Source organism: Lissotriton vulgaris, chromosome 6, assembly GCF_964263255.1.
Source record: "Lissotriton vulgaris chromosome 6, aLisVul1.2, whole genome shotgun sequence".
Lineage (NCBI taxonomy): Eukaryota > Metazoa > Chordata > Amphibia > Caudata > Salamandridae > Lissotriton > Lissotriton vulgaris.
This window is the reverse complement of record NC_141694.1, coordinates 1356569377-1356596931: the sequence shown is the minus strand read 5'-3', so window position 1 is coordinate 1356596931 and position 27555 is coordinate 1356569377. Positions and strand designations below refer to the sequence as shown.

At 46.0% G+C, this 27555-nt stretch overlaps 1 protein-coding gene across 2 annotated transcripts in view; it reads left to right on the top strand.

Moving 5' to 3' along the window:
* Positions 1-27555, top strand: part of SANBR (SANT and BTB domain regulator of CSR) — a 216202-nt gene that overhangs the window by 22674 nt on the left and 165973 nt on the right. For both annotated transcript variants that reach the window (XM_086927483.1, XM_086927482.1), the window contains exons 5-9: positions 2930-3168; positions 8605-8663; positions 21889-22049; positions 23599-23685; positions 23764-23874. In XM_086927483.1, the coding sequence (XP_086783609.1) occupies positions 2930-3168; positions 8605-8663; positions 21889-22049; positions 23599-23685; positions 23764-23874 (657 nt within the window). The remainder of the gene's footprint in view (positions 1-2929; positions 3169-8604; positions 8664-21888; positions 22050-23598; positions 23686-23763; positions 23875-27555) is intronic.

Here is a 27555-nt window from a genome sequence, read left to right as displayed (position 1 = left end):
GTATTTTACGTCCTTATGGCCGGCATTCATTTCGCATTGTACTATTAATGATGCTTTAGTTACATTGAGTTAAAGTGTTAAATGGGCTGATCGGAGCAGAGGTTCACACAAGTTTTGAAAATAAGTACTCCTTCATGGTTCATGACACTTAAGGTGGCCACCCATAATTTGAAAGTGGGATAATATACAAAAACAGAACAACTATGCTGCCCCAGCCACCCCATACTTTTCTTGGCATATGTGGGTGCTGTCAGGTTGTTAGATGATGATAAATAAAGCTTAACAAGAATGATGGGATGTATTTGGACCCAGATGTGGGCTGTGCCATAAATAGCACTATACACAGTACATAAGGCATTGAACAAAATGTGTTTCTTCACCAGCAGCCTGTGCAAAGAAAACATGGGTGTGTAGGGATGTGACAGAATCTGGGCGCACAGCTGAGCAGCCAGGTTTTGGAACACTTGAACACGTTGTTGCAGAATGTCTGGTAAACCAGCATAAACCGAATTGGCACAGTCCAGCCGTGACCAAATAATAGCAGACAGAGCCCATCTATTAATATCCTCAATGTAAACGGGGGCATTTACCTAGCGATCTCATCCGGAAAGTACAAATAAACACCAAAGCACAGATTTTAACAGAGAGACTCCCATTCACCACCAAAACCTCGGTTTTGTCACCATTGAGATTTCACCAGTTGCTTTCCAACCACTACCAAACTGTTTCTGATATACTGGTAGAAATATCCGCCTGATGTGAGATTTGTACCTAACTTTATTATCAACTTAACATCATTGGTGTACATCAATACGTTTATACACATGAACGGTATGAGTTTTGCCAAAGACCTAATATGGAGATTAAAGCTAAGTGGAGTGTGGAATCTTGGGGCACCCACCTTGTGAAAGAAAAGCTCTTGCTGAATTAAATGAAAGTCGCACAAATTGGGTTTGATCTGTAATGAATATAGGAAGCCAAGGCAGAGCTCTTCCAACAATACCAGTAGCACACAAAAGCCTTTACAGCAAGATTCCATGTTTCACAGTATCAAACGCAGCCGAAATATCTAACATTTTACAGCGCACTGACACTTTTCCCATTTGCAGCAATCCTGAACTTGTCAATGGCTGTAAATAGCACCAAATGTTTGGCTCCCAACATCCCTGCAGATTGCATATAATCACATACTTGTCTGACAACAGGGCCTTCTGAGATCTTGGCTGTATTCAGCTGTAGAGATATGATCCATCAGGTTGACATCTGCTTTTTTTAATGTAGGAGTAACCCCAGTAGATTTCAGGGGCTCTGGGATTATGCTGTGTATCAGACAAGTTAGTAAGAGATGTCAAATGATTTAGAGTGGAATCCATCTAGGTAAGCGTAGTCAGTGGGCACAAATCATATGTAGCTCAGACTTAGTCTTCCTGAGGGTTTTCTGAAGACCTTTTTTGAAAGGTGGATTGAACCATATTTATTCTTTGTGTTTCTCATTTGGTTAGTTTATCACTTTATTAAGTTTCCTTTACCATTTTCAGTGTTGTAGAAATAACACTAGATGGGTACTTGCATACAGTTGACTAGGCCTGAGAGGACCTTCATAAGTTTGAACGGACATTTTAACAGTCTTTCACGGCGATCACTGACAGAAACATTTTCAGCATAAACCAAGTGTATTACTGAAGCTGCAGATAAGTATGCCCCAATAAATGCCATTGTAATGCACAGATTAAAAATATCTGCCCTCGTTTTAATAAGTAGACGGTGAAAGTTAAAGCAGTTTTGCATCAAGCTCAGCAGTAGTGATGTCATACTAAATCTTCTAAACAAAAAATCGGAACTGCAATAAAGAGTACAAATCAGGTATTATGGTCCGGAAGCAATTTATTTTTATTGTTCTAAGATTACAACTACTTGCAACTCCCAGAAACAAATATTTCTGATTATAATACAGCCGACATACCAGTACTATCTTATGCACAGTTGTTCAGATACAAGGCTCAATGTAATTCCCTCAACATCAATTTTTTTGAGAACTTTCACAAATATGATTGAATATTGAATATATAAAGTTTGTATTGAGTATACTCCGATTAAATTGTAACCATAAAAAAGGTTTTCACATTTGATATTAGATCATATTGTGAAATTTTCTCAATAACCTTGTTGAGGGACCTGCATATTGTCTTGTATCTGAACAAATGTGTATAAGATCATACTAGCCTGTCAGCTTGAAGTTGTGTCAAACCAAACGATTGAAACAGTGCAGGTTTGACCAAGCTGACTAAGGAGTTGCCCCTGAATCAATTAGTTTGTAATGGAGGACCTCATGTGCAGCTTCATCTCTGAGTCCAACTATAGTCACTGCCCTTGCCACAGCAATTGTGGAAAGAGAATTCCTCTGTTGGTGCTTATGCCAGTAGCTTGTTCCATCATCCGCTTTTACTCTAAACATTAAAGAGAACATGTTTCCAAGGTTTCTCATTTCATTATAGCACACAAAGAAGTAGCATAAAACCAGAATCTGGGGGTGACAAATGTGTTTCCAATACAATCCAGTTGTCTTTGAACTTATTTGATTATATCAAAAGTGACAGATTTTTATCATTGCTATGAATTGTTATAAATCTAGATTGTTTACCTTCTAGTCACATAAATGTTTTCTGGTCAGGAATCAAACGGTACAAAGAAGCTGCTTGTGAAATCTCCAAAATATATATTTGAATTGCATGTTTTTCTTGAGATTTTCTTTACCTCCCAACTTTAACAAAGATTTAAATCAAATCGATATTTAAATCTGCTCTGTAACAGATCTATAAGATGGTATATCTAGTGGTCAATGTTTATATTGTGCGAAAACTTTGGTGCGAAAAATTATTTATGTTGTCCTGTTTGTGCCTAATATGTGCACCTTTCTTTGACTTTTAAGGCCAAATATGGTGATACATGTCTGTGATGAAGCAAAACATTTGAAAGAAGATTTTGTTTGTCCTCGTGATCTTTTGATATCCGAAATGAAGTATTTTGCTGAATACTTATCTGTGGATGCTCAGCGCTGGGAAGAGGTAGACATTTCCGTTCACTGTGACGTTCACATCTTTGACTGGTTGATAAGATACGTTAAAAGGAACTCTAAGGAGTGTGAGAAGATTGAGATTCCCCAACTAGGTAAAAGAAAATATCTTGCTGATATCCTTTAATTAATGCATGTAAATAAAAAAATCCTCTAGATTTTCTTGTGGCGCATGGTGTAAATTAGATTTTACATACACTCTGTGAAAACCTCCTGGAAGCATTTTATAAGAGAATACTCTCTGGTAGAGAAGACATTCAGGAAGGAATGTAATCTAATGATAAATATAAACCAGGGTAATTTAAGTTAGCTAAATATTAGTGAGAGGGAGTTATTGGAAAAGTTATTTTTTGTGTGTTATATTAATCCACGTTATCACCATTGAGTTTACTATTTAGTTGTGTTACTTAAATAAGTGATCCTCTGGCTTTTCTGACTTGTACTCCTTTGTCTTATTGTATAGTGTCTCCAAGAAACTATATTTATCCTAAGTGCTTAGCCTTGTGGTGCCAATTGCATATAAACACTCTGAGATTTGTTTTAACGCCTTTGCTCTTTCTAAGCCTTTCTGTGTATCCAAATACCCACAACCACATCATACAATCTGAGACTCTTCCATTAGTTTCTCTCTGGCTATTTGCTGCATGACCTGGTTCATTGAAGAGTGTTGCTCTTGTATACACATAGATCTACAATTATAGGAGAAGCTCTCAAAATCTAGAACATTTGGGCATATTTCTTAATGGTTTGTTTACAGCATTGCCTTTTCCCATTCACAGAACAATGTCTTGAGGCCCTAGAATCTCCTTTTGTCATAACCAAAATATCCTGTACTTTTATTTCCATAGTAGAATTTTGGAGAAGCACTACTTACTGCTTATTGGTATCCAGTATACATTCACAATATGCAATTTTGTGGATTCTGATATCCGTAATGATTGTGGGTTTGGTAGTGCAATCTTGAAGAATGTTCACTTCCAGATTTGTTCACCAATGTTATCACATACCATGCAATGTAGGCGGCGCGTGGCTAAGCAGGCTACGATGGCGGACGCGCTCTGCTGTGGCTCCGCAATCTGGCAGACCAGAGGGCAGCACCACCTCGCCGTTTTGGGTGGAAAATCGGCCCAGCTGATATCGGAACCGGGTCCGCACGCAAAGGTGTCCTGATAAGATCGGTATCTGCAACATCGGCGGAGAACGCTGTACAAGTCTCACCTTGGGGTCCGGTAGCGAGATGGCGCCAACCTGCATCCACCCTTGATCTGGAGGCGACGGAGTCCCGGAGTCACACGAGTTCCAGTACCAGGATTCCTTGGCGAGTATCCCAGACTCGGAGTGGACAGGGCGGAACCCCCCTCCCCCCTCTACGCTTGGTGCCACAGCCCGGCGCAGTCGCGCTGGACTGCGAAAGCACACAGGAACAGCCAGCGGACATTGAAAGCGCCTTCGCTCCAACGGCCTCAGCTCCTGGGATCAGTGGCTGTGAGCAGTCACTGGGGTCAGACATTGAGAGCTGCAGTGCGTGAACGCCGCAAGTAGAAGCATTGAGGCGTCCTCCTCGGCTCACTCCTCTGGCCGTCTTCGTGCCGAAACTTGCCTGGCTCTAAAATGGCACCCGCAAACTTAGATGCCCGCGCCCGTCAGACAGGCCCCCCCCAGAGGTTGGTCCTACATCGCCACAGAAGGTGAGAAGCCTGCACATTTCTCCTTCAACGTGGGCCCCCCTGACCCTGCAGCCCCCCTGTATGCGCTGCAACGACTGGAGGATTAGACAACCAATACTTGACCTTAAAATGGCAGCCTTCGAGGAGGCTTAAACTCAGCAGAAAGGCCTCCACCACATCACTACTGTGCCCACCAACATAGCGGATTGCCGCCAACCACTCTACAGGTCAGTGGTAACCACCGCGCTGCCAGGGTGGGGTGTACCCGACAACCACCAACACCGCTGCCCCCCCGGGGAGTCAAGGACCCCCTGGACGTTCTAGACTGGTGCAGCTGGCCCCAGAAGTGTGTGGCAGCGGGGTAGAGGGTGATGGCCGCAAGGGGAACCTACCACGATTGTGACTGGCGACGCGACGAAGCAAGCCCCACTGGGTCGGGAGCGACCTACAGGCATATTACGCCCCATATATCAAGCGATCCACAAGAGAGGAGATCAGATCGCGAGAAGGCACCAAAATGTTCACACCCCCTCCACCGGCAACACAGGGTGCGAAGGACTTCACCTCTAGTGATACAATGGGGAAACCCAGAGCCACAAAACAGACAATGGTCCCAGAAACTGCACCAGAGAACCAACCACACACTGCTGCACTGTCCAAGACTCACTCGGAGCCGACCATCTCAGAAAAACTGGACCAGGTGTTAGCGGCAATAGAACTCTCCAGAGTCTCTATGGAGGAACGGCTCTGTAATCATACCAGGGACATAAGTATCCTCCGGGATGACCACAGGAAGCTAGCCGATAAGGTGGAGGATGGAGAAAAGTCCCTCGCCGACCTACAACCCACCGTGAATGCACAGCAAAAACCGCTCTGATCCGTCCTGGGCCGCCTAACCATGGAGGAGGAATGCATGGTCGAATTGGAAGGCCGCTCGCGACGTTGCAACATCCGTGTTTTGGGCCTTCCGAGGGAGTCGAGGGGTCGTACCCAATCGAATACATGGAAGCCTGGGTCAAATCTTTTACCCCAACTGCGGACCGAATGGCTTTCTTCTCAATCGAGCAAGCCCATCGGGTCCCAACCACCAAACCACCACCTGGAACCCCACCCCGGCCGATGCTTGCTAAATTTCTGCACTTTCAAGACCGCGATGCAGTACTACAAGCCGCCAGACGCACCGGCCCTCTACAGGTGGAAAACAAGCACGTCATGATATTTCCTGACTACGCACGGGCGGTGCAAAAACAAAGATGGTCCTTTCTTGAGGTGAAACGCCGACTTCGGGCGAATAACGTCCAGTACTCCGTACTGTTTCCAGCCCGACTGAAGATCATCCACGCCGGCACTACCCACTTCTTCTCAAGTGCTGCAGACGCGTACGAATGGGCGGACCACCACTGCACACTGAACCCCGCAACAGAGGCCCCGCGGGAGAGAACACAACGATCACCACGCAACAGGAGACACAACTTGCTGCCCGGGCACCCCTTTTCAAGAACTCCGTAGGGTGGTGGACAAAGAGGGTAGGTATGCACTGTTGGAGGGGCTGTTAGATGGGCAGTCAGTTCTTTTGAGTAGCATATATGCCCCGAACATTGACCAGGACAGGTTCTGGAAGTCACTCACCAATTCGCATCTCATCCATGGATCCTTGGGGGAGACTATAACTGCGTGCTCAATATCGCACTGGACAGATCTCACCCACTGCCACCACACTCTCCCGCCCTAAAGCAGACGGAGCGGTTTCAACACTGGGTTAGCCATTGGGCCTTAGATGATGCATGGAGAGCGCTTCACCCCCTAATAAGGCTTTACTCGTTCCATTCCATCCCCCACAACCTATGGATCCGGTTGGACAGGTTTTTATGCTCCCTGTCCCTTATTCCTAAAGTCCAACATTTGGGCTACCTGGGCCGGGTCATCTCTGATCACGACGCAGATACCCTCCACCTACAATGGCGGCCCCCACACACTCCTGGCGCCTTCCGCTGGACTGTTTGACGGAACAAGTGTTCAAATTCGACCATGAACACAGCATACAAGACTATTTCACTCAAAACACAAGGACTGCCTCATCCAAACTAGTGGAATGGGATGCATTCAAGATAGTGGCTCGAGTAGCATTCGGAATGTGAGGGCATCTATTTTGGTTCCTATGGAGGCAATACTGTCTTGCAGGCCTTTCTCCATGGACAATAGCAATGAATTGATATCGGAGTATACTGTCCCTTCTGCTTCCCTCGATGGATGAGCTGGGCCAGCCTCTTGCGCATCACGGGGTTTGGCACGGCGACTCTCAAAGGGGAGCCTGCTCTGTGTTTTATCTCCTTTCCCCATAATGGCGTCCAGTCTTGTGGTGTCCTGTAGCCGATTTAGGCAAATCCAGGGAGGCGTGTCCGACGGTCAGCAGCACGGGGCGATCACAGGAGATCGTTCAGGAGTTGCACCCAGCAGCAACTGGACTACGACGATTCCGCGGTGTCTTCTCGCGCCTGGAGTTTCAGAGGGGTCCGAGCCAACAGAAAGGCCACGTGCATTGCAAGATGGAGGGAGGGGATGGGGCCTCAGCCTCCCCGATGCGCCAGCAGTGAGCTACCCCCTTAGAGGGCTTCCAGAGGCTACTAGCGCAGCGTAGTCTTACTTCCCGTCAACAGACGGTCGCGGGTCTGAGCGCTATGCATTGTGGGGAGCTTGTTGCCAGCTAGACGCAAACTCCAACTCAGGCTGGATTGCCCCTCAGGTGAGTTCTGCAGGGTGTCAAAAGAAGGGGCTCAAAGGGGGCCCAGCTCTCAGGAGGAAGGTAAAAGCGTGTTTCTTCCTCACGTCGGAGATGCCCACGCCTGGTCTCAACCTATGGGAACTGGATGCAGGAGCCAGGGAGCAGGCTTTCTAGGCGTTGCAGAGGGTTAAAGGTGATCTGTGATCTCCTCTGAGTCCAGCAGGCGCAGGGGGGTGGCAAGAGGAGGCCGTGGAGCCACCCAGTAGATCAGGCGTCTCGCCCTCGCACAGGCTATGCTTTTCGCCCCCCCCCCCCCCCCCGAGAGGTTCCCAAAAATCGGGGGGGGGGGGGCGGGGAGGTGCCGTTGGGAGGCCGCAGGAGTCAGCAGTGCATAGGGTGTCTCACCGTACCGGGGACTCTCGCCTCCAATCTTGTAAGGCTCCGGGAGCACCTCCGGGGTCAGCCGCGCCAGAGTAGCCCAGCCGCACGCACTGTGACGCAGGCCGGCTGCAGTGTTAGGAGAGGCCGCAGGCTGGAGGCCCAGTCAGCGACGCAACGCGTCTCAGGATCTGCCGGCACCTCAAGCTCCACGGGGATGTCAGACCGCCACCGACACACACCAGAGCACTGGGGGAGTGTGTAGACGCTTCCTGGAGGGATTTTAGTCTCTGCAACAGAAGGATATTAGACGAATATCAGTGACGGCAGCGCAGAGCTCAGGAGCTAGACGTCCGCCATCGTTGGTGGCCAGCTCCGCCCCCCCTCAGCTTTGTATTTGTAGTTGTTGTGAGAGGCGTATTGGGATACACTGCCACAAGTGTAACCATGGCTGGAGTTGTTGGGCAATTCCCTTGGCTTCAACACAGGCCCTAACCTTGACAAAACTTACCAGACGTTTACTCTACAAACAGTTTATTGCACACTGCCTCAGTTGGACATCGTCTAAATAAGGGTCACACTGTTTTGTATACTTTAAAGAAAGTCTGGGGAAAAAACAAAGTTTTTAAATGTAATATTGCACAAACATAATGATTCACTTTAAGTGACCTGAAAGGTAAAATAATGTTTCTTGTTCTTTTAAATTAAAACTTGTAATACTTGATTAAATATGAACATTTTAAAATTTTGTTTTACGTTTATAGAACCTGGCAATGTCGTCTCAATCCTCATATCATCAGAGTTCTTAAAGATGGATTCATTAGTAAGTATTTTTTGTTTTCATGGACTTTTCATACGTCTATTTGAACAGGCTGATAAGTTATTCTTTGTTACTGTATTGTAAAGAACAAAAGTGTACTGTGTCTTTGCACAACAAATAATAATAATAAATCCTTAACCCCTTGCCCGCGGCCGGAATTCCGCTCCTGTGCGGCACATGCCGATCGCGGATGTATGACGTTACAACGCATGCTTTTCCCACGCATGCCTTTACAACGCGGTTTTTACAATGCATGCCTTTACAACGCATAGTGCTTTGGGGAGCTGGATAGTGAATAGTTTAATTTACTATTCCAACTCCAGTCCCCGTGGATAGTAGGGAAGGTGTTGGATAGTACATTAAACCTATTCTGTATCCTAGAGCGCCCCCCCAGCGCAATGCGTTGTAATGGTTTGCGTTTTAAAAGTTGCGTCGTAAAGGCACTGCATGGTAAAAGTTGCGTTGTAAAGGATGTTCTCCCCGATCGCGGGCGTGGTCATGACGGCTGGGAGCCGTCATCAGCACACGAGCACTGTGTGCCATGATGGCTCCCGGCCGTCATCCGCATGGAAGGGGTTAATACCGAAGTACGTCCCAAATCTGTGGTTCTTTGATTCCTGTCTTGCTCATGAGTTGGTGATACAACACAAATTGTTGGATGTAATTTTTTTTTTTTTTTTTTTTATTATTAATCAAAGCAACCTTAGGGCTTAGAGAAAATCACAGTGTGCATACATAGAGAGCGGCAAATATAGGATCCTTATACAAAAACACATGATAGGAAGCATTACATTTATGGCAATTAGATACAGCTCGTGCCCCTCAGCAATCCCCCCTCCCTTGCCATCTTACTCAGTCACTTTCACTGTCCTGCGTCGGAGGGTCACACAGATTTCCCCTGTATTCATTCCACGCACCCCAAAGCCTCACCCATTTCCGTGGACATTTTCGATTCAAATACACTGTCCGTTCAGCCAGCATTGCAAAATCAAGATCTGAGCACCAATCCTTGACTGCCTCCTTGACTGCCGGTACCACCGGACATCCCCAAAACCTAGCTATGTTTCTTTTAGCATACATCATGCCTAACGTCATCCAGTCCTGGGTGGAGTGAGTGAGATCATTGGGTTCCCAAATGTTTAATAGGCAGCACCGAGGGTCTGGAACTATTGATTCCTTAATCACCTGTGACATAGTCCTCATTACCTTAACCCAATAGTCGACAATATAAGGGCAGTCCCAGATGGTGTGAAAGAACGTCCCTTCGTCCCCGCACCCTCGTAAACTTTATTTATGTTCTGCTCTCCCAATCGCGTGCAGGGTGATCCTAGTGTAATATACCTGGTTTTATATTTTTAATTGAACAAGTCTAAGCCTGGAAGGTACAGTAACCTCCCGGGGAGAGGAAAGTACAGTCTGCCAATCTGACTCATCAAACTCTCCCACCTCCTTAGTCCAGTTGTCTTTTAGTTTCGAAGTCGGGTCCAGTAGGTTATTTATGAGCTTATGATAAACGAATGAGGTCGCTTTTTTGGGCATGTGCTCTGCAAGGAGTCTATCTTCTAATGGGGTAGAGTCTGGAAACTCGTCACCAGGTTGGATAAGTGATCCTAAGGCATGATGAATTTGTAGGTATCCAATCCTTTCCGTGGGCGCCAGGTCATATTGTTCCATGAGCTGTTCAAATGTCAAAATGGCACCTTGTTTCCAGAGGTCTCCCACTGTGGAGATTCCGATCAGATCCCATGCCCGGAAGCCCTTACTGTTGCATAAGCGGCCTAGTTGGCGCGACGACCAAAGTGGAGTCATTTGTGTAAGGACATTTTTACATTTAAGGCGGGCCTGGGCCTCATATCATAATTTAACTGTGTGGGCCGTAGGGACAAGCAAGGCCGAGGTGCTCATTTTATCGTAGAGAGCAGCTAATACACCACCGTTACCTAGGTCATACCTTTCTGCTTTAAACGCTGGCTCAGTCTGCGGTGCGTGTAACCATTGGTTTATGATCTTCAACTGAGCCGCCCAGTAGTATAGCTGGATATCAGGGAGAGCAACTCCGCCATCATACCAGCTCCTAATCAATTTATGTCGGGAGATGTGCGCCGGCTTGTCTCCCCAAAGGAGACCTGAGACCAGTGCGTCTATTGACCTGAAATATTTTGGAGAGACAGAGAATGGGATATTCTCGAGGATATAAAGCAGCCGAGGCAATGTCTTCATTTTATATAACGCCGCTTTTCCCAGGAGGGTCAAGGGCAGGGTATGCCAGTGTTGTACATCAGTACGAAAACGCTCAAGAGGGTGTCAAAATTAGGGCGAAAAAAGGCCTCTTGATTAGGCGTCACCCAGATCCCCAAATATTTAAAGGGCTCTTCAGTGATTATCAACGGACAGTCTGCCGAAAGTTGTGGTGGGGGGCCCTTGAGGACAAGTAAAACAGATTTGGGCCAGTTGATCGTATACCCTGAGGACACGCCTCAAAATTTCACAAATGATAAGGAGAACTATAATCGAGCATCTGGGAAGGGTCAAGTATAAAAGGATATCATCCGCATATAGTGATATACAGCCCTCCCATGTCTTGGTCCAGTTGAGTCCCTTAATCATGGGGTCCCATCGGATCCATGGTGCCAGTGGTTCTAGAATCAAAGCAAAGAGCAAGGGTGATAAAGGGCACCCTTGACGTCTGCCACGACCCAGCTGAAATTTTCTAGAAATATGACCGTTAGCCACAACCCTTGCCAGCGGTTTAGTATAAAGCAATTGCACCCATGCACAAAATGTGGGTCCAAAGCCAAGATGCCGGAGGACCGCAAATAAATAAGACCATTCAACCATGTCAAATGCCATTCGGTCATCCAGGGATAGAATAACCGCAGGCTCTGGGAGACTTGGTATCTGCGCCATCACTGCGTGAACCCGTCGCAAGTTGAGAGCAGTGTTTCTATTTGGCATAAATCCGGATTGATCCGGGTGAATTAGAGTTTCAAGATGCGGAGTTAGCCGGTTGGCAATCATTTTAGCTAAAATCTTGGCTTCCGTGTTGAGTAAGGTGATCGGACGGTATAACGTACACTCGTCCGGTGGTTTGCCGGGTTTTGGTATTACAACAATTGTGGCTATGCGTTGATCCTGTGGCAATTCTCCCCTACTCAGACTATCTAAAAAACATTGCTAAGAGGTGTGGAATTGTTAGCTCAGATATGCGCTTATACAATTCAATAGGGATCCCGTTGGGTCCCATAGCTTTACCCGATTGCAGGGACTGAACCGCTGCATTACTTTGTCCTTTGTAAAGTCGGATTCTAAAAGTAAGGCCTCATCCTCCGATAGGGACGGCATTTTTATGTCTTTAATGTAGGTTTGCGCCTCTTCCGTCGTCAAGTGTGAATTGGAGGTATAGACCTGTTCATAATAGTCTGCTAAGGTATCAACAATGCCCACTGGGGTGGTGACAAATACGCCCGTCGGGGTGCGGAGCTGTGCTATCGTCCTCCGAGCCGATCCTTCTGATCCAGCCATGCCAAAAGTTTCCCCGCCTTATCCCCTACTTCATAAATAGTGTGATGGCTGCGTTGAAGCCGTAGTCTAACTTGTTCTCGTTGATGTTCAATAAGCTTGCTTTGTTTGAGGCGCAGCTGCTGTGCAGTCTCTACAGTGGGGTCAGTTTTGTGCTGTGATTGCAGCACGGCCAGTTCGGCTTCAATCGCATCTAACTCACTTCTAGCGGCCCGCCTGTAACCCATTATCGAGGCAATAGCTTGCCCTCTCAACACTGTCTTATAAGCCTCCCATAGAACACCCGGTGAATGTATGGAGTTTACATTTTCCTGGAAGTAATGCTTCGTGACTGCAATAAGTTCCTTTCTAATTTTGTGGATCTGTAAATAGCCCTGGGAAATTGGAAAAATGTGTTTCCGAGCCCTGACGTGGGAGGTATATGTCATAGAGACCAGTGAATGATCAGAGATGCCCCGTGGTCGTATCTCCGTGAGGAAGGCTGTCTGCGGATGGAGAAAATAGTCAATACGGGAGAGGCTGTTGTGAACTCCCGAGTGGAAGGTGTGCCCACGATCCCCAGGATGTTTGTATCTCCACCCGTCCGTAAGCCTCAGTGCGTCAAAAAACCCACTCAGCCGGGACTTCCCCATCCCCAGTGACTTGCAAGGATGGCGGTCTAACGCGTCATTTAAAACTGCATTAAAGTCGCCTCCCATAATGAGCTCTCCCTCTGGCAAGGTCAATAAAAATGCACTAAGGGCAGGAAGCACCACAGAATGAAGGGCTGGTGGGATGTAAACTGACACTATATTAAATCTCTTCCCCTCCCATTGACATGAGATAGCAGCACATTGCCCCTGTGTCCCTCCAGACCTGTTTGACAATTAGTGGGAATCGTTTGCGAACCAATATGCCTGCACCTCTGAAGCCCGTGAAAAACTCTGAGTGCGCCACCATTGTATAGCCCCAGCGGTCCATAGCCTTACATGCCGAGCCCACCGGATGCGTTTCTTGGAGCAGTGCCACGGCAGGTGCCGCTCGGTGTATATATTGTAACACCAGTCCTCGTTTGATTTTATCCCCTAGCCCATGCACATTCCAGGTAAGCAAGGTCATAGGAGACACCGTGGCCAACAAAGGGACATTAACATCAGCAGCATTGCACATTGTATCCATTCCTTCCATCAGAATTAAAACAGCTTTGTGTTCCCATCTCTTCAGTATGCACCTCATCAATCACAGCAGTGAAATACAGCCCAAAACTTGAACTTGGAACAAAACTCAAGAACCCTTCACATATCCACGCCACTATTTTCATGGTCTTTACAGTTTCATAACAAACAAGATCTCTGTCCCTCCACCACCCTAGAACTCTTGCCTCCCTCCCCCCCACCCCCCCCTCCATGCTCCCCTGCCTGTGGATGTAGAACTACCCACCCCCCAACGTGGCAGAGTGCCTGTACCCCCCCCAACCATGCTGAAGAGGCAGAGGGGAATTGAGCTTTCCATCCAATGTCAATCTAGATTGTCGACAATAAGGTACAGCCTTAATTCTACGATAGAACCCTACAAAGCATCACAGCATGTCTAAGTAATCAGTAAATAAAGCATATTATAAATCCAGAGTCTCTTGAAACCTAGTGCAGCCGAAAAGTCAGTGCTGTCATTGGTATTCCCCGCCTCCCCCCACCCCCATTACTTGTGGGTGTCCTCGATGTCGGGGCCTACAACAGGTCAAGAGTTTGTTTCATTCCTCCTCCTTCGGATCACTTGATCCCGCCGCGGTCTCCTTAGCTGTCTTTTCAGCTCCATTAATGTTCCTCCGATCTGTTCTTTCCCATCAATTGCCGTTCCTGCCTCCGACCTTCGTCCAGCCCTCCATCCAGTCCCAGGCCGCATCCGGTGAATCAAAGAACCATGGCTTACCGTCCCATTCCACTCTCAGCTTTGCCGGAAAGAGCATTGCGTACTTAATGTCTCTGCTACGTAGTTCCTGCTTAACTGCTTGGAAACTTCTCCGCTGTGCTTGGACCCTGGCAGTGAAATCGGGAAAGAAGGATACCTCGTAATTGTCGATTTTGAGCGGGGGCCAGGTCTTGAGGCTTATAGGATACTATCCCTGTCTCGAAAGTTAAAGACTCTGGCAATCAAGGGTCGCGGCAGGGCTCCCGGCCTTGGCCTTCGCCTGACACCCTATGAGCCCGTTCTATAGAGAAGTAAGCAGAGAGCGCTTTGGGTTTTTTCATGTTTCGTGATTAATTCCTCCACATAGAGGTTCGCAGCCGGCCCTTCCATTTTTCCCGGAACACCCAGGATTCTTATGTTATTTCGGTGGGCCCTCCCTTCATAGTCATCCAGCTGCTGTGCCATTCTAAGTTGCTTGTTCTCCATTTCTGACATTTGACGTTGAAGCTCGGAGGTATCATCCCATAGTGCGGTCATCGCTATTTTGAGCTCCTTCATTTTCTCATTCATCTGCTTAAAGTCAGCTCTGAACAAGGAGACCTCCACCGAGATTGAATCCATGGACATGCGCATTCCTCCTATGGCCGCCATTACGTCATGGAGTGTCGGCTCCGGTTCCGAGGGCGACGACGCCTCTGAGCCCCCCTTATCTGTTCTCGGCGAGTCACCTTTAGGCCACGCAAATTTGGACAGTTACTTCTGAGCATTATTTCTCCGGCCCCCTGTTGCCATTTTCCGTGTCGTCGTGGGAAGCGCACCAGGAAGGGGGGGGTGTCTGCGGGTGGAACAGTAGCATCAAAGCTTTCCCCCCGTCACCAAGCAACGCAACCCGTATGTAGCCCTGGTTCCAATTCTGCCACTGCGCCGGGGAAACCTCTGTTGGACTCTTAGAACAATCCTGGGTCTATAGAATCAGCAATATGAGGACAACCAATGCCCACCAGTGGTAAGTATTCTCCCAGAGCACCACCCTATGCAGGCATCACACTAAGGGTCTCTAGCCCTCGTCAGGGTCCACAGGTCACCGCTCTACGTAGGGATCAGTATGGCAGATGAGGTCGCTTGTTGCCAACACTGGGGCAGATAAATTGGGTTGGCAATGCCCCGGTTATGCAGGGTCAAACGTGGAGGGGGGATGGGGGACGGGGGGGGGGGGAAGCGAAGACGCACCCACGCCCTCTGTGTCCACCGAGGACGTCCACTGATCACAGGCTCACATAGTCCATATTGAGACAGGCCCCTCGCATTCAGTATTAGTACATGGGGGGGGAATATTCCCCGGAAGGCACACACATTCGGCGGTTGTGAGCTGGTGGGGTTTTTCACCTCTTGCAGGGTCCGACTCGACCAGGCCCAAAAGTCCGGGTCCAAGGCGCCGGTATTTCGTGGCTCCACCCCGAGTCCAGGGAGCAAAAGCAGCGTTCCTGCCCACCAGCAGTCGTCCCGTGGGCCCCCTCAATTGAACCCCGCAACCCGAGGGCTCAGGGTCTCACCAGGGCTCCCCCGCGTATCTCCTCTGGCCCGCTGCCGGTCCTAGGCTCCAGTCAGGCCTCCAAGCCGGGGTCTCGATTTTTGCCCTGCCCCTAGGCCGATGTCCGCACTTGTCCAAGGATACCAGGCGGGGGAGACCAGTCATCCACATGGTGGAGTGCCGGTTACCACCCCCGCCGCGACGCGGTATTTAGCCGATTAGGGCCACGGGCAGCACTCAGCCAAGGGGGGGGGGTGAAGTCCAGTACATGGAGCCGCTTCAGCCTATCAGCGCTGCCATTGTTCCCTTCTTTGTTCCCGGAGCCGCCCGGGTCTCGGAAGGCCGTCTCGGGGGGTGTTGAGCTCGCAGAAATCACTCCGGAGCCACCATGGGGGTGCCAGGTCGGTGGTAAAGCTCTTTGGTAGGAATCGCGCCGGATTCACAGGCTGTGCTTTATCAATTCGCCTTGGATGAAGTGGAGCTCATTCAAGCCGCAGCCATCGCTCTCGGCTGCTAGCCACGCCCCCCCAGATGTAATGTTTTTAAGTGGAACTTGATTTTATAACCACATTTTGATTGTCTGATCTCTGAGCACTTGTTTAAACAATATGGTCCAAATGTCACCTACCAAGTCCAATGGTTGTGGTTTCTTTCTACTTTTTATATCTTGCCCTGTAGACCATAAGCTGCAGCTACTCCCTGTAGGAGGCTGGCTCAGTATATAGTGTCCACCTATGGTTGAGGCACTGTGTCCAGGCAACCCTCACTAATGGTGTTTAGGCCCCTGAAAACCAGAGCTCTCAAGGGGTAGCTGTGGAGAGCAGCTAAGGCTTATTCAGGAGGGATGTGAAGCAAGTGCATGTACCACTATAGCCAATCAGCAAACTTTTTGCACAAGAAAGAATCACACTAGGTAGTATAAAAATACTTTGTATTTATTAGTATACACTATACACTAACTTGATATATATCCTACCCGGGGATATCATCTACACACAAGAAATACTTTAGAAGTAGCATAGAAAAACACATAGGGCCCAACTGGTATGCTAATCCACATACTAAAATAGTAGAATGTGAGGTAAGTACCAAAACAGTACTAGTACAGAAGGATGAAGGACCCAAGGGGAAACCCAGAACCACCCAAGGTAGGTAGCCAGGGACCCCAAGGCCTCTGGATGCAGAGTCGTTACACTGGATCAAACATCCATAGATTAACACAGCGTAAGTCGCGGTTGGAATTTTACAGTTCTAGGACCCATCCCAAAGAAACCACTTTGATCAAAGAAGGTTGAGAGCTACCTCACACATAGTTAACCAAGGAACCAGGATACCTACCAAGGGAGCCCAGTGCATTGGGGTGAAGTGGAGTTGGAAATGGCGTAGACGCCAATAGAGGTTGGTGGAAGATCAGCAGCTACATCATCTTCTGGACCAGGACAGTGGAACCAGGACATGGAATCCAGATGAGAAGAACCTGAAAGCAGAGGGGACAGAGTCCAAACCACCCGGAGGTGACCAGGAAGCACAGGAGCACAATACCATCCCTGGTTGGAGGTTTTTGCTGTAGCACAGTGAGGATGAAGCAGCAGCTGTGGAGCCCAGTTGACAATGCAGGAGCACAGGAGCCATCCACGAGCTGTCCCACGCTGGTCGACGACTGCAGGAAAGTCAGTGGGTGACAGGGCCACCAACAATCCTTGGCTAATGCAAACAACAGTTTGCAGGAGAAGATGCTGTGTTGCAGATCAGAAAGGTCTGTGGGACTAACCTAGCAAGGGTAAGTGAGGGCCAGTCCTCAGCACACAACTGAGAGACAGCAGAAATCGATAGAGCCCTATCAAGGACCCTCTGGCAGCAATGACGGGGAGTCTCAGGTAACCCTCCACAACACACAGGAGATGAAGGCCCATGATGCAGAGGATGCAGACAGTACGTCGTCATTGGAGCTCCTCCGTGCTGGAGGCTGGGGCTTCTTGGAGCTTGAAGATCTTTAGTGAGGAGAGCCAACATGCCTTGGTAATGACAAAACTACGCTGTGCACAAGAAGGCGGTTCACATCAGCTGAATAGGGATTCCAGTCGCCCAAGTTACAGGTAAGACTGGTCAGGCCTCTGGAGAACGAACAAACAACCACCTTTGTTGCAGAGCCAGGCAATGTCTGCACAGGATCAGCTACCTTGTTGTTGTCGTAGAGGTGCGTGCAGATACAGAAAAGTGACTCCTTCACTCCAAAGGAGATTCCTTCTGGCTAGGATGCAGGCTGATTACTAGTTGTTAGAAGGAATCTCAGGACTCCCCCTCAGGGGACCCTAAGTAACCTTAAAAGGGGAAAGGACTGCTTCTCTGGTGACCCACCTATCGGAGGGGGGGGGGGTCACGGACGCTACTCAGCTGTCCTAACCAGTCAGATGCTCCCAGGGGCCAAGATTCAACATAACAGAATCAAGCGTCCACCTGAAGGAGCTCTGTGCACCTCCCTAGGGAGGAGCTGGACAGGTGGGAGGAAACTCCCCTGTCCTTTGTGCGGTTTCACATCAGAGTAGGAGCCAAGGGCTTCTGAACTTGGCAAAACTGGTTTATGCTTGTAGAGACAACCAAATGTGCCGTTCAATGCCGTCTGGTGGTGCTTCGAACCTCCCCCACCCTACGTAATTTTCAAGGAGAGGTGGTCACACCTCTCCTTCACAGGAATTCTTTCGTTCGGTTTCCCCTGCCAGAGTGAAGTGCCTCATCAGGGGGCAGTACACTTTCTAGGGTCGGCAGCAGTGCTGGCTGGCAGGCAGACCCTGTAAGGCAACACAGGGAGGTATTGCAAGGGTCCTCTAAGGAGCCCCCCACTACATGGTATCATGCAATTAGCACTGGAATCGTTGTAGCTGCATGAATCCAACATGTTTGATACCAAACATGACCATATTCGGGTCAGCCATTGTGTAGTTGAACATCTCGACTTGCTAGTATCCACTGCATACTTTATAATGGCTGTCCTGCACTTACAAGTCCCAGAAAAGGGTGTCCAGGTTTGTGGGGGTACCTCTGATCTTGCAGTGATACCCACATACTTAAAACCTGGCACCCTGTCCTTGGACTGAAGGGCCTACCTGGGGGGTAACTTATAGGATAAAGGTGCAGGGACCGGGATATAAGGGAAACTTTATATTTAAAGTTAAAGGTGCAACCACCATTTCATGCAGACTGCAATGGCAGGTCTGCAGACACAGTTTGCTTGGGCTCCTATGGGTGGTATAATTTATGATGCAGCCCATAGTAGACCCTTGGTGTACCAATGCCCTGCGTACCTCAGTACCATACTAGGGACTTATAATGGTACCCCAGTGTGCCAATGGTAGGGTGTACAACATACTCACCAGAGAATTTAGAGGAAGAGCACTTCCACTGGGATCCCGATTAGCAGGATCCCAGTTACCTACAGTCAAAACACACTGACTCCAGGCAAAAAGTTGGGGTATCTACACTCGCTTTAGTATTGCCTATTTTTTGTTTGTTTACTCCTGCCGATTGAAAGCTTTCAAAGCACTTGCGTAGGGCTAGCCCTTTGTGTGTGTTTATTTTTAAGTTCATGATATATTCTTAAATTCTGTAGAGAAATTTCTGTTTTAGAATAATCTAATATTTATTTTATTACCTGGTAGAGATCTGTTTTGTTTTGCTTTGATGATCTGCTGTGTATTATCCTCAGGACCCCACAATGGCATTTTGCTCATGTCTCTGCACCAAATCAGTAATCTTAGTCTAATCACTATTTTATAACTGAAATTTAGAGTACTACATTTTTCGATGCCACTCCTACTCAAACTATTAAGTATTTCTGTGCTATACCGTTCCTGTACAACGATTATTGCCATACACTGTTTTATTCACCGGTAATGATTACATTGTATTTAATAGTTATCAAGCCTGTTGAAATATCGTTCCACTTCGTCCAATCAACTTCAATGAAAGAAACCTTGCCAAATTCCTGAAACGCATGAAAAAAATCTACACTTCAGGCCCATCAAAAACATCACTGGACTCAACAATCGACGCTTGGAGAGAGACAAAATTAAAAAAGTAATTGATCCTTTGCAAAAATGTAATCAAATTGATTTGGGGAATAATAATGAGCATCCAACATGCTACGAAATTGTTGCTACTTTGTAGTCTGGAAAACTGTAAGTTACTCTTCAGTTTAGTCTGCTAGTAAAATGCAGATCTCACTTCCAGCTCAAGTGGGTTGTAGAGGGTAAAGGGACAGGTCAGAGAAAGGAATTGCTGGAGATGAGCCACTCTCAGGGCAATACAATTTAGCTGCTTGCTGTCCTTTAACATGCAATAATTAACTGAATTTCCAGTCGCTACCTCGGGACACACCACGTCTTAGTCCTACCGGCCCCAGCCCGCTTACCCAACCCCTTACTGGAACTGAGAGAGGGGTGCATCGTGGCTACCAAGGCAGATGAGAATTTGGTTGACTGAACAAATCGTAGTTGCTGTATACTCCTACCTCTGCAAAAGTATAGACCCATGCTTGTAGAGGCTTCTTCAAATGTATTTTAAGGTGGTTTTATGTACGTGTTTACTACAACACATCAAGGGTTGTGGTATTGAAAGTTTGCACTGGTGAACAAATAAGGCACATTATTTTGCCCTGAAATACTACTTGTGTAATATGGAATGGAGCAAACTCATTTTGTCCAAGTCCATACCGTAGTTGGAGTTTTGCATCAGAAGATTAACTTATTTGTGGAACCATTGCAAAACTCTTTAAATTGTACTTGCTGTCTTTACTTTTAACAGTTGCTGTCTTTACTTTTAACAGTGTAATCCATTGGCCTAAAGTAACCTTTTTGTAAAATAATAGAACAAAGTATTTACTATGTTTGCTACTTTTGTAAGAAAAATGTAACTATTTTTGCCTCCACGTTAGTTACATCCTTTATTTTTGTAACATGGTAAGATCTATTTTTAAAAAAAAATATATGAACACAGCAAATCTTGTCAGAAAAAGTAAAAATATTGCAAATGGATTTGCTCTGTTTTTATTTGTAATTTATTTATTTCTGCAGCAGTGCAAATTTTGTGTAATATGGCTCCCAGTGTTTACTCTGGGGCAAAAGGCATTTTACATTTATATGGCCTATCTTAGGAATTCATCTGCATTAGAGGCAGTGTCCAAATATAGGGTCTTTTTTTTAGCTTCTCTTATGTTGCTGATTTATTTGAACAACTCTTCTATTTCAGTAGCAGATATGTACAGCTGAAATCAGTTCAGTTTGAAATTGAGCTCTGTATATGTCACTAAGTGTCTCTTTCCTTCTAGCCAGCTGTTATTTATTTACTTTTATCACCAATTCCCTCCCTATCATGGCCAGTATTGCGCTTCTTAAAATGTATTATTCTGGCTGCCCATGGTCTTCCATGCCAGAAGTCTGTTAAGCAAACTAGGGAGCATCCCCTTTGAGTATTTATATTTCCTACAGCTGACAGAAATGCATGGCACAATAAGGCATATTTACCCTTTCATTTGGATTCATCATCAACTCTCTTAGTGGAAATTAGAAAATAGCCTGTTTAGAAAATACTTTCTGTAATGGTTAGTGGGATAGGGGACCAATAGGCCATGTGGACTCTACAGATTTAATTCCTAATTTTTTTGATGCAGAAATTAGAAATTAAACAGATTTGCTTTTTGTCCTTCATTCAGTACTATAACCAATTTGTTCATGTGCTTTTTGCTTAAGGTTTCACAAACCCTTAAGTTCATAGCAGCTAAGTAGTGCACACATGGAATTTTTTGTACTGATTTGAGCAAGTAGAAAATGCAACCAAATTATGACAGCCATTTGGATCTCGAGGTTGGTGTAGTTTGCAGGACAGGGTCTTGAAACTGAGCGACCGTGCTAGGTTGCTGCAAGGTTTTGTCTTGGTTTTGTAAACAAGAAAAATCTAAATGCACTATATTATAATGGCAACCCATAGGGGTACTTCCCAGTCCGACAAGGCCATCCCTAAGGCATGCAGAATAACATATAGAAGCAGGGATGAAGACTGGTCCTACCTCCAGCTAATGTAATCACTGCTGCTCTTATGCCAATAGCAAGTGGTAAGCAGATCGATTTACCTTTTTTACTAAGTGGCAGTTGTAGATACACATTCTTGAAACAAACCTCCAAAGTAAATTCTTTAAGAACTTAAGTTAACCTGGTCCTAAATATGTGTGTTTTCTGTATGCATATTCTGAAGCGATAATCTATTTAGTTTTAAAGCATTTTGGTTTTCTTACCTTAGGTTGAAGAATGTATTCAGTTTTGCCACAAAAATCTAAGTGCTATAGTGGCCACCCCTTGCAACATGAACTGTATCAATGCAAATTTACTTACACGAATAGCTGACCTTTTCACGCACAACGAAGCAGATGAAGTGAAGGACAAGAAAGATAAATTCAAGAGGTAAGAAATTGGGTGCTAAATTATGCCATTCTTGGGAGAATGTTGGTGCTCCAGTTACTTTGAGATTTGGTCATTGCCTAAATTGCAGCTTCACCTCATAGAGCAGATTTTGTAGATTACAAAACTTTGCTTTAAGAGGGGTGGTATTGTCATTCTTATGACAGTGCTGTATAGTTTGAACCAAAATGTCAAATAATGATTAATGCAAATAATCATTTTGAGATTCCCAAGATAGCTTTATTCTGTCTATTAAGGCAGTTGTTCCATGTATAGCTTTTGAATAAACTAAGTGATTTTACTGCAATAAATGCACTTGATAATAAAACAAAATCAGGATTGCCATTACCAATAGGTCTGACTTTAATGTGTTCACCCTGCACTCGCCTGGGCAGAGATTTTTACCTCTGCTAAACTGGAAAGGAGTGAGTGAACTGTGAAAAAAAGTGTCTGCCTTCTCTGGTGCAGTCACACAAGTTCAATGGTGCAGTAGACCCTGCCAACATAGGGCGAACAAAGCAAACCCAAGGAGATGATGGATGGAGCGCTGAAACTTTTCAGACACTAACCCCCATTCACAGATCTGGATTGAATCCATCATCGTTCTTTAGCTCACTTTGCTACTTCAGTTCAGGCCCAGCTATATGCAAATCAGTCTTGACCCTGTGCCTTGTGTTTGCTTGGTGGTTAAGGAAGTGACACATGCACTGGTGATGGAACCATCAATTAGGCTAGATATACTGGCAAAATGTACCTGCACTACCTATGTTGAGGCAAGAGAGGAACCCCCTCCCAGATTTTACGGCAGCTGTGATAAAGATGTGGAAGTCTGCCATGTCCACAATAAGCTGGGAAGAAAAGCTAACTGAGAGAATCCCGCTATAGGTTGAAAATATGAAGGAAAAAATAGTGCACCTGGTCTGGTTCCGGAGTTGGGATCTGATTGGTACCTCCACACTAGGGAATATTAGTGGGGAGGGGGGCTTGAATCATATGCTCAACTAGAAACGGAATTTAAGTTCTGTCCAACCAGGCATAAAAATACCCCCCGTTCTGAAGCCTGGCAGTTGCCTAAGACCTAGAAAGGGAAAAATGGCCAAGGGCACCCCTCTCAAGTAAAGGGTACTGGTGACAGAATTTGGTACTGGAGCAATTTCATCAATATATAAAATGCTGTTAAGAAACTCTGTGGATTGGCTGCAAGGGCTTTTAGATAAAAAGTGAGATGACCTAGGTATTATGGAACCAGTAGACTGGGTGGGAGCATTAATACACCATAGACCTATTGTTATATAGGCCGGTTTAGGGCTAATCGAACAAAATATACTTTATGGATACAATTACAGTCAGACCAGACTCCATAAGATTGCATTGGCCAAGAACAATAAAAGCTTAAAATGTGAAGTGTTTTAAAAATTGTTCATTTCACTCTGGATAACAGCTTTATAAATGTTTTGTTGGCAGTCAGAAGAAGGCCTGCATGTTTAAAAATGAAATATTAACCCTGTGTTGCTCCACACTCCTAAAAGTGTTTCTGTATTTTTATTGACAGTAAAATATTTTGCAAGAAGATTGAGCGATTGTTCGATCCTACGTATAAGAACCCGGACTCTCCAGGAAATGCTGCCACACTGTATAGGTGGGTTGGTCATCAATCTTTCTGTGGCACATATATGCAGGTGATGCACCCTATAATTTATTTTTTGTTGTCTTTTAGATGCTGTTTGTGCAAGAAACTTTTGACTAAAGAAAATGAACAAAGGATTCCTTGTCTTCCAGGAAAGATCAACATAAATCAACATGGCAATATTGTTTATCATCATATCAGGTGTGTATTTGTTCTGTGCACTTGGTTGCTTCATCCAAATAGATGTTTTTTTAGGCTAATAACTTTAGTCTAGTTTAACGAATTAGCAATAATTCACAAGCGGTTCAAAACGTTGCAATTAAAATAGCAATGTTTGCCCCCTGTACAGGAGGAGACTGCTAAATAAAACTGTACAGTACTTCACCCCTTTTGTTGGTTTGGGAGAAATCTATGCTGCAGGGAAGGGCCAAAGACTAGCGCTGTGAAGTGAAAGCACATTTTTATTCCAACTTTAAGAAGCTAGCCCTCCAATTCATGAAGTAGACACTGAAAGGAATTTTTATGACCCATGTGAGGATAAGATGAGCAGTACTAGAAGCAATCAAGGCTCACTTCAGATGGCGTCATGAATCGGTTTGTGACCTGCCTTAGTTAGTTTGTGACCTGATAAGTAAGTTTTAAAAACTGATTTGGGCATGGGCTGCCAGAAGCACAGTTGCGTACGTCCTGAAGCCCACTTCCTGGCAGCAGGCCATGGTCAGCTGGTGATGCGGGGTAACGAGCAATGTAAAAACTTGTAAAAGTATATCCTTTCAGCCTTTCAAATACTCAAAAATTACCTGAAAAATTATTATAATTTAATGTTCTAATTGTCTTCCAATTTCTGCAACTAGTCCCTTTTGCCAAACTTTATTGAAAGCCCTATTGAAAATATTAGTAGGGAGACATTACGGTTATGATGTAGACTTTTTCTGTTAAGTATATAGTGTTTCATTTTTGCTTCAAATATGGGACTGTGAGGAATGATGCTGGGAAAAAGAGGGATTCCACTATATAGGGTGCTCGATTATTCCTTTTTATTGAGGTTTTGTATTCAATCCAAAGTTCACAATGTCCATTTGACATGGAACGCCGTACAGCTGATAGTATCCCCTGGTACCGTCAGCCTCCTTCTCTTGATGCCCCGCCTTGGTCGCTACCGCCGGCTCCTCTCTGGGTCGGTATGGCTCCTGGAAGCAAACAAAGAAGGGATAGGGCGATTAGTGGGAGGTACTGGGGTACAGCCTTGAGGAGGAAGGGGAGTGCGGGATCACCAGGGTTCCACCACCGTTTTCTATACAACTATGATCGTGACGGGGAGAGAGGACTAGCTATCCGGTGACCACCCGCACCCTACCCTGTCCCACCCCGTGTAGAAAACAGACCCTTAAAGCGCCCTCGTACCTTGTCCAGCCACGCTTCTCCCCTGGAAGCGTGGCAGGGCGACTCGTGGTTCCGTAGGCCTCCTGGCTTGTCGAGTCTCGGTTCCTGCAGTCCGGGTCGAGCCTCTTCGGTCACGTCTCCTTCCTCGGCGTCCTTCTCGGCGTCCTCCTTGGCGTGGGATTCTGCACTAACACCGAAGAACGGGGCTTCCTTAAACGCCCACGAAGCAGTGGATTGGTTCCTGGCTGATGACGAAGTGACCCATGATTGGCAGCCTTCTGGGGAAGCCCCTAACGTCAGGGAAGGCGGGTCCAGTGACGAAGTCAGGAAAGGCGGTTCCAGTGACGACGGTATGGCAGAGGAAATCCAAGAAACGTTCAAAGGATCCTGCGGACGGGGTGGAAAGGAACAATGGTTAGAAGGGACACCCCGTCCGTCTGAGTCAGAGTCCGAGTCCGGGACCTCGTGATAGGCACTTTCTGTTCATTTTAGGTCTTGAGTTACCCACAATCTTTTGATTTAACTGCAATATAATTTTAAAGTTCAGCAGAGGGCATTTTATTCCATATAATGTATGGTCACACCACCACCTTTCCCATCAAATGCTTAAATCTTTGGTGTTTTGTTACTTCATGTTCATTGTAGACACAAAGAATAAAAGCAGAATCTGTACCACAAAACACACCTAAAAGCAGTTAGCAGTTTTGCTTAAAGATATTCTGAGCAGTTTCAGGTCAAATTAAATAAATGCTGTGTTGAAGCATGCACCATGATCTTCCTTACACCCTGACTGCAAGCTCTGGCAGTAAGCATTGGGGAAACAGAAATCAACTGTAATAAGTTGAGTGGCAACGTCATTTCTTTACTACAGGAGACTAATGTGTCACAAGTCACCTGTAGTAAGGAAATTAGAGACTGACTTTTATGCTGGGATTGCAAGCCTGTATATTATCTACGTGGAGACGTATAGGGGCTTTCAGGAACTCCACTTCATCCATTTTTAACAGCCAATCAGATATTTTGTTTCCACCATCCACAGCATACAATATGGAAAAGGGTCAAACCACCTGGCCCTGGGTCCTTCCTCTGAGTGACTGCATTGTGCCTATCTCAGCAATAAGCAGCCAAAGTACATTTTTTACCTTAAGCCCTTAAGTGCTTGGATGTTTTTCAGGGGCTTTTCTCTAATGCCTGTATAGCCTCTGTGCAAAGCTGCCTTGTACACTGGCTATGACCTATATGACCATGATGAATATACACATGATATGGGCGTATTGTGAATACCCTTTTATGATAAAGAAGTTTTAAGGGTATTGAAAGGTTTAATGTATTGTTGCTTAATGAAATCCAGTACCTCAAACCAAGCCTTTACTATGGCCAGAACTTAATGTCAAGGACTTGCATTATAAATGATTTCAATAGAACCCAGATTTAGAATTTACACAGACTCAAAAAACACACTTTTGATTATGGGCTTGTTAGACCTGGTACCATTGGGGTGAGGCTCCCGTCCATTTCTCACTGTTGTCTCCTCTGTGTTTGATATTTATTTGCTGGTTTAGATGCTTTGGGCACTGTGCCACAAGTGCTCCCTATTGTAAATTGATGTAATGGATTAGTAACTCCATAATTGGCTTATTTGATGTACTTGTCAGACGCTAGTACAGTGCACCACGTGTGCCCAGGGCCTGTAGATCAAATGCTGCTAGTGGGCTTGGAGCACTGATTGTGCCACCCACAGAAGCAGCTTGTAAAATGAGTCTCAGGCCTGCCATTGCAGAGCCTGTGTGCAGTCTAGTACTGCCATGTCGACTTGGTAAGTGCACCAACTTACAAGTCCATAAGCCTTCCCTTTTCTACATATTTGCCAACCCTAAGGTAGGCCCAAGGGCAGGGTGCATTTTAAATAAAAGGTAGGGTATGCCCTGATGTGTGTGTGTGGCATGTCCTGATGGTGAATTACAGCCAATTTCGTTTTTCACTATTGCTAGGCTACCTGTCCCCTAGGCCATAATGTGCAGTTTGATTATAACATCTTATAATCCTAACTATCCCAGGGAACATGGTAGAAAAACAAATTTAGTATGCCTGAGCTCAGAATGTTAAAATACATCTTTTAGTGAAGTTGGTTTTTACATTCTGTGTTTGAAAATACCACTTTTAGAAAGTAGGAATTTGCTTGCCTAACCATCCAGCCTGTCTCTGCTAGGTTGTGTATTGCATGTCTGGTTTGTGAGTGACAGGGGGGCTTGGGCTCCAGCAGTCTGATGAGCCCAGGTTTTACTAGTATAAATATTGGGGCCCAGACCACAAGACTTTAGATCACTTCTGGGAATCAAGATGGTCCTTTGCCAAGGAGAAGAAATCAAGTAAGCTGAAGGATTTGACTGCCCCTGTGCCAGTGTGCTATTTTCTGGGGTTGGCCTGCAGTGGTTACTTAATTGCCACGGAAACAGTAAAGAACTTTTATTGAGCCTTCATCATCTTGAAGAAACATTT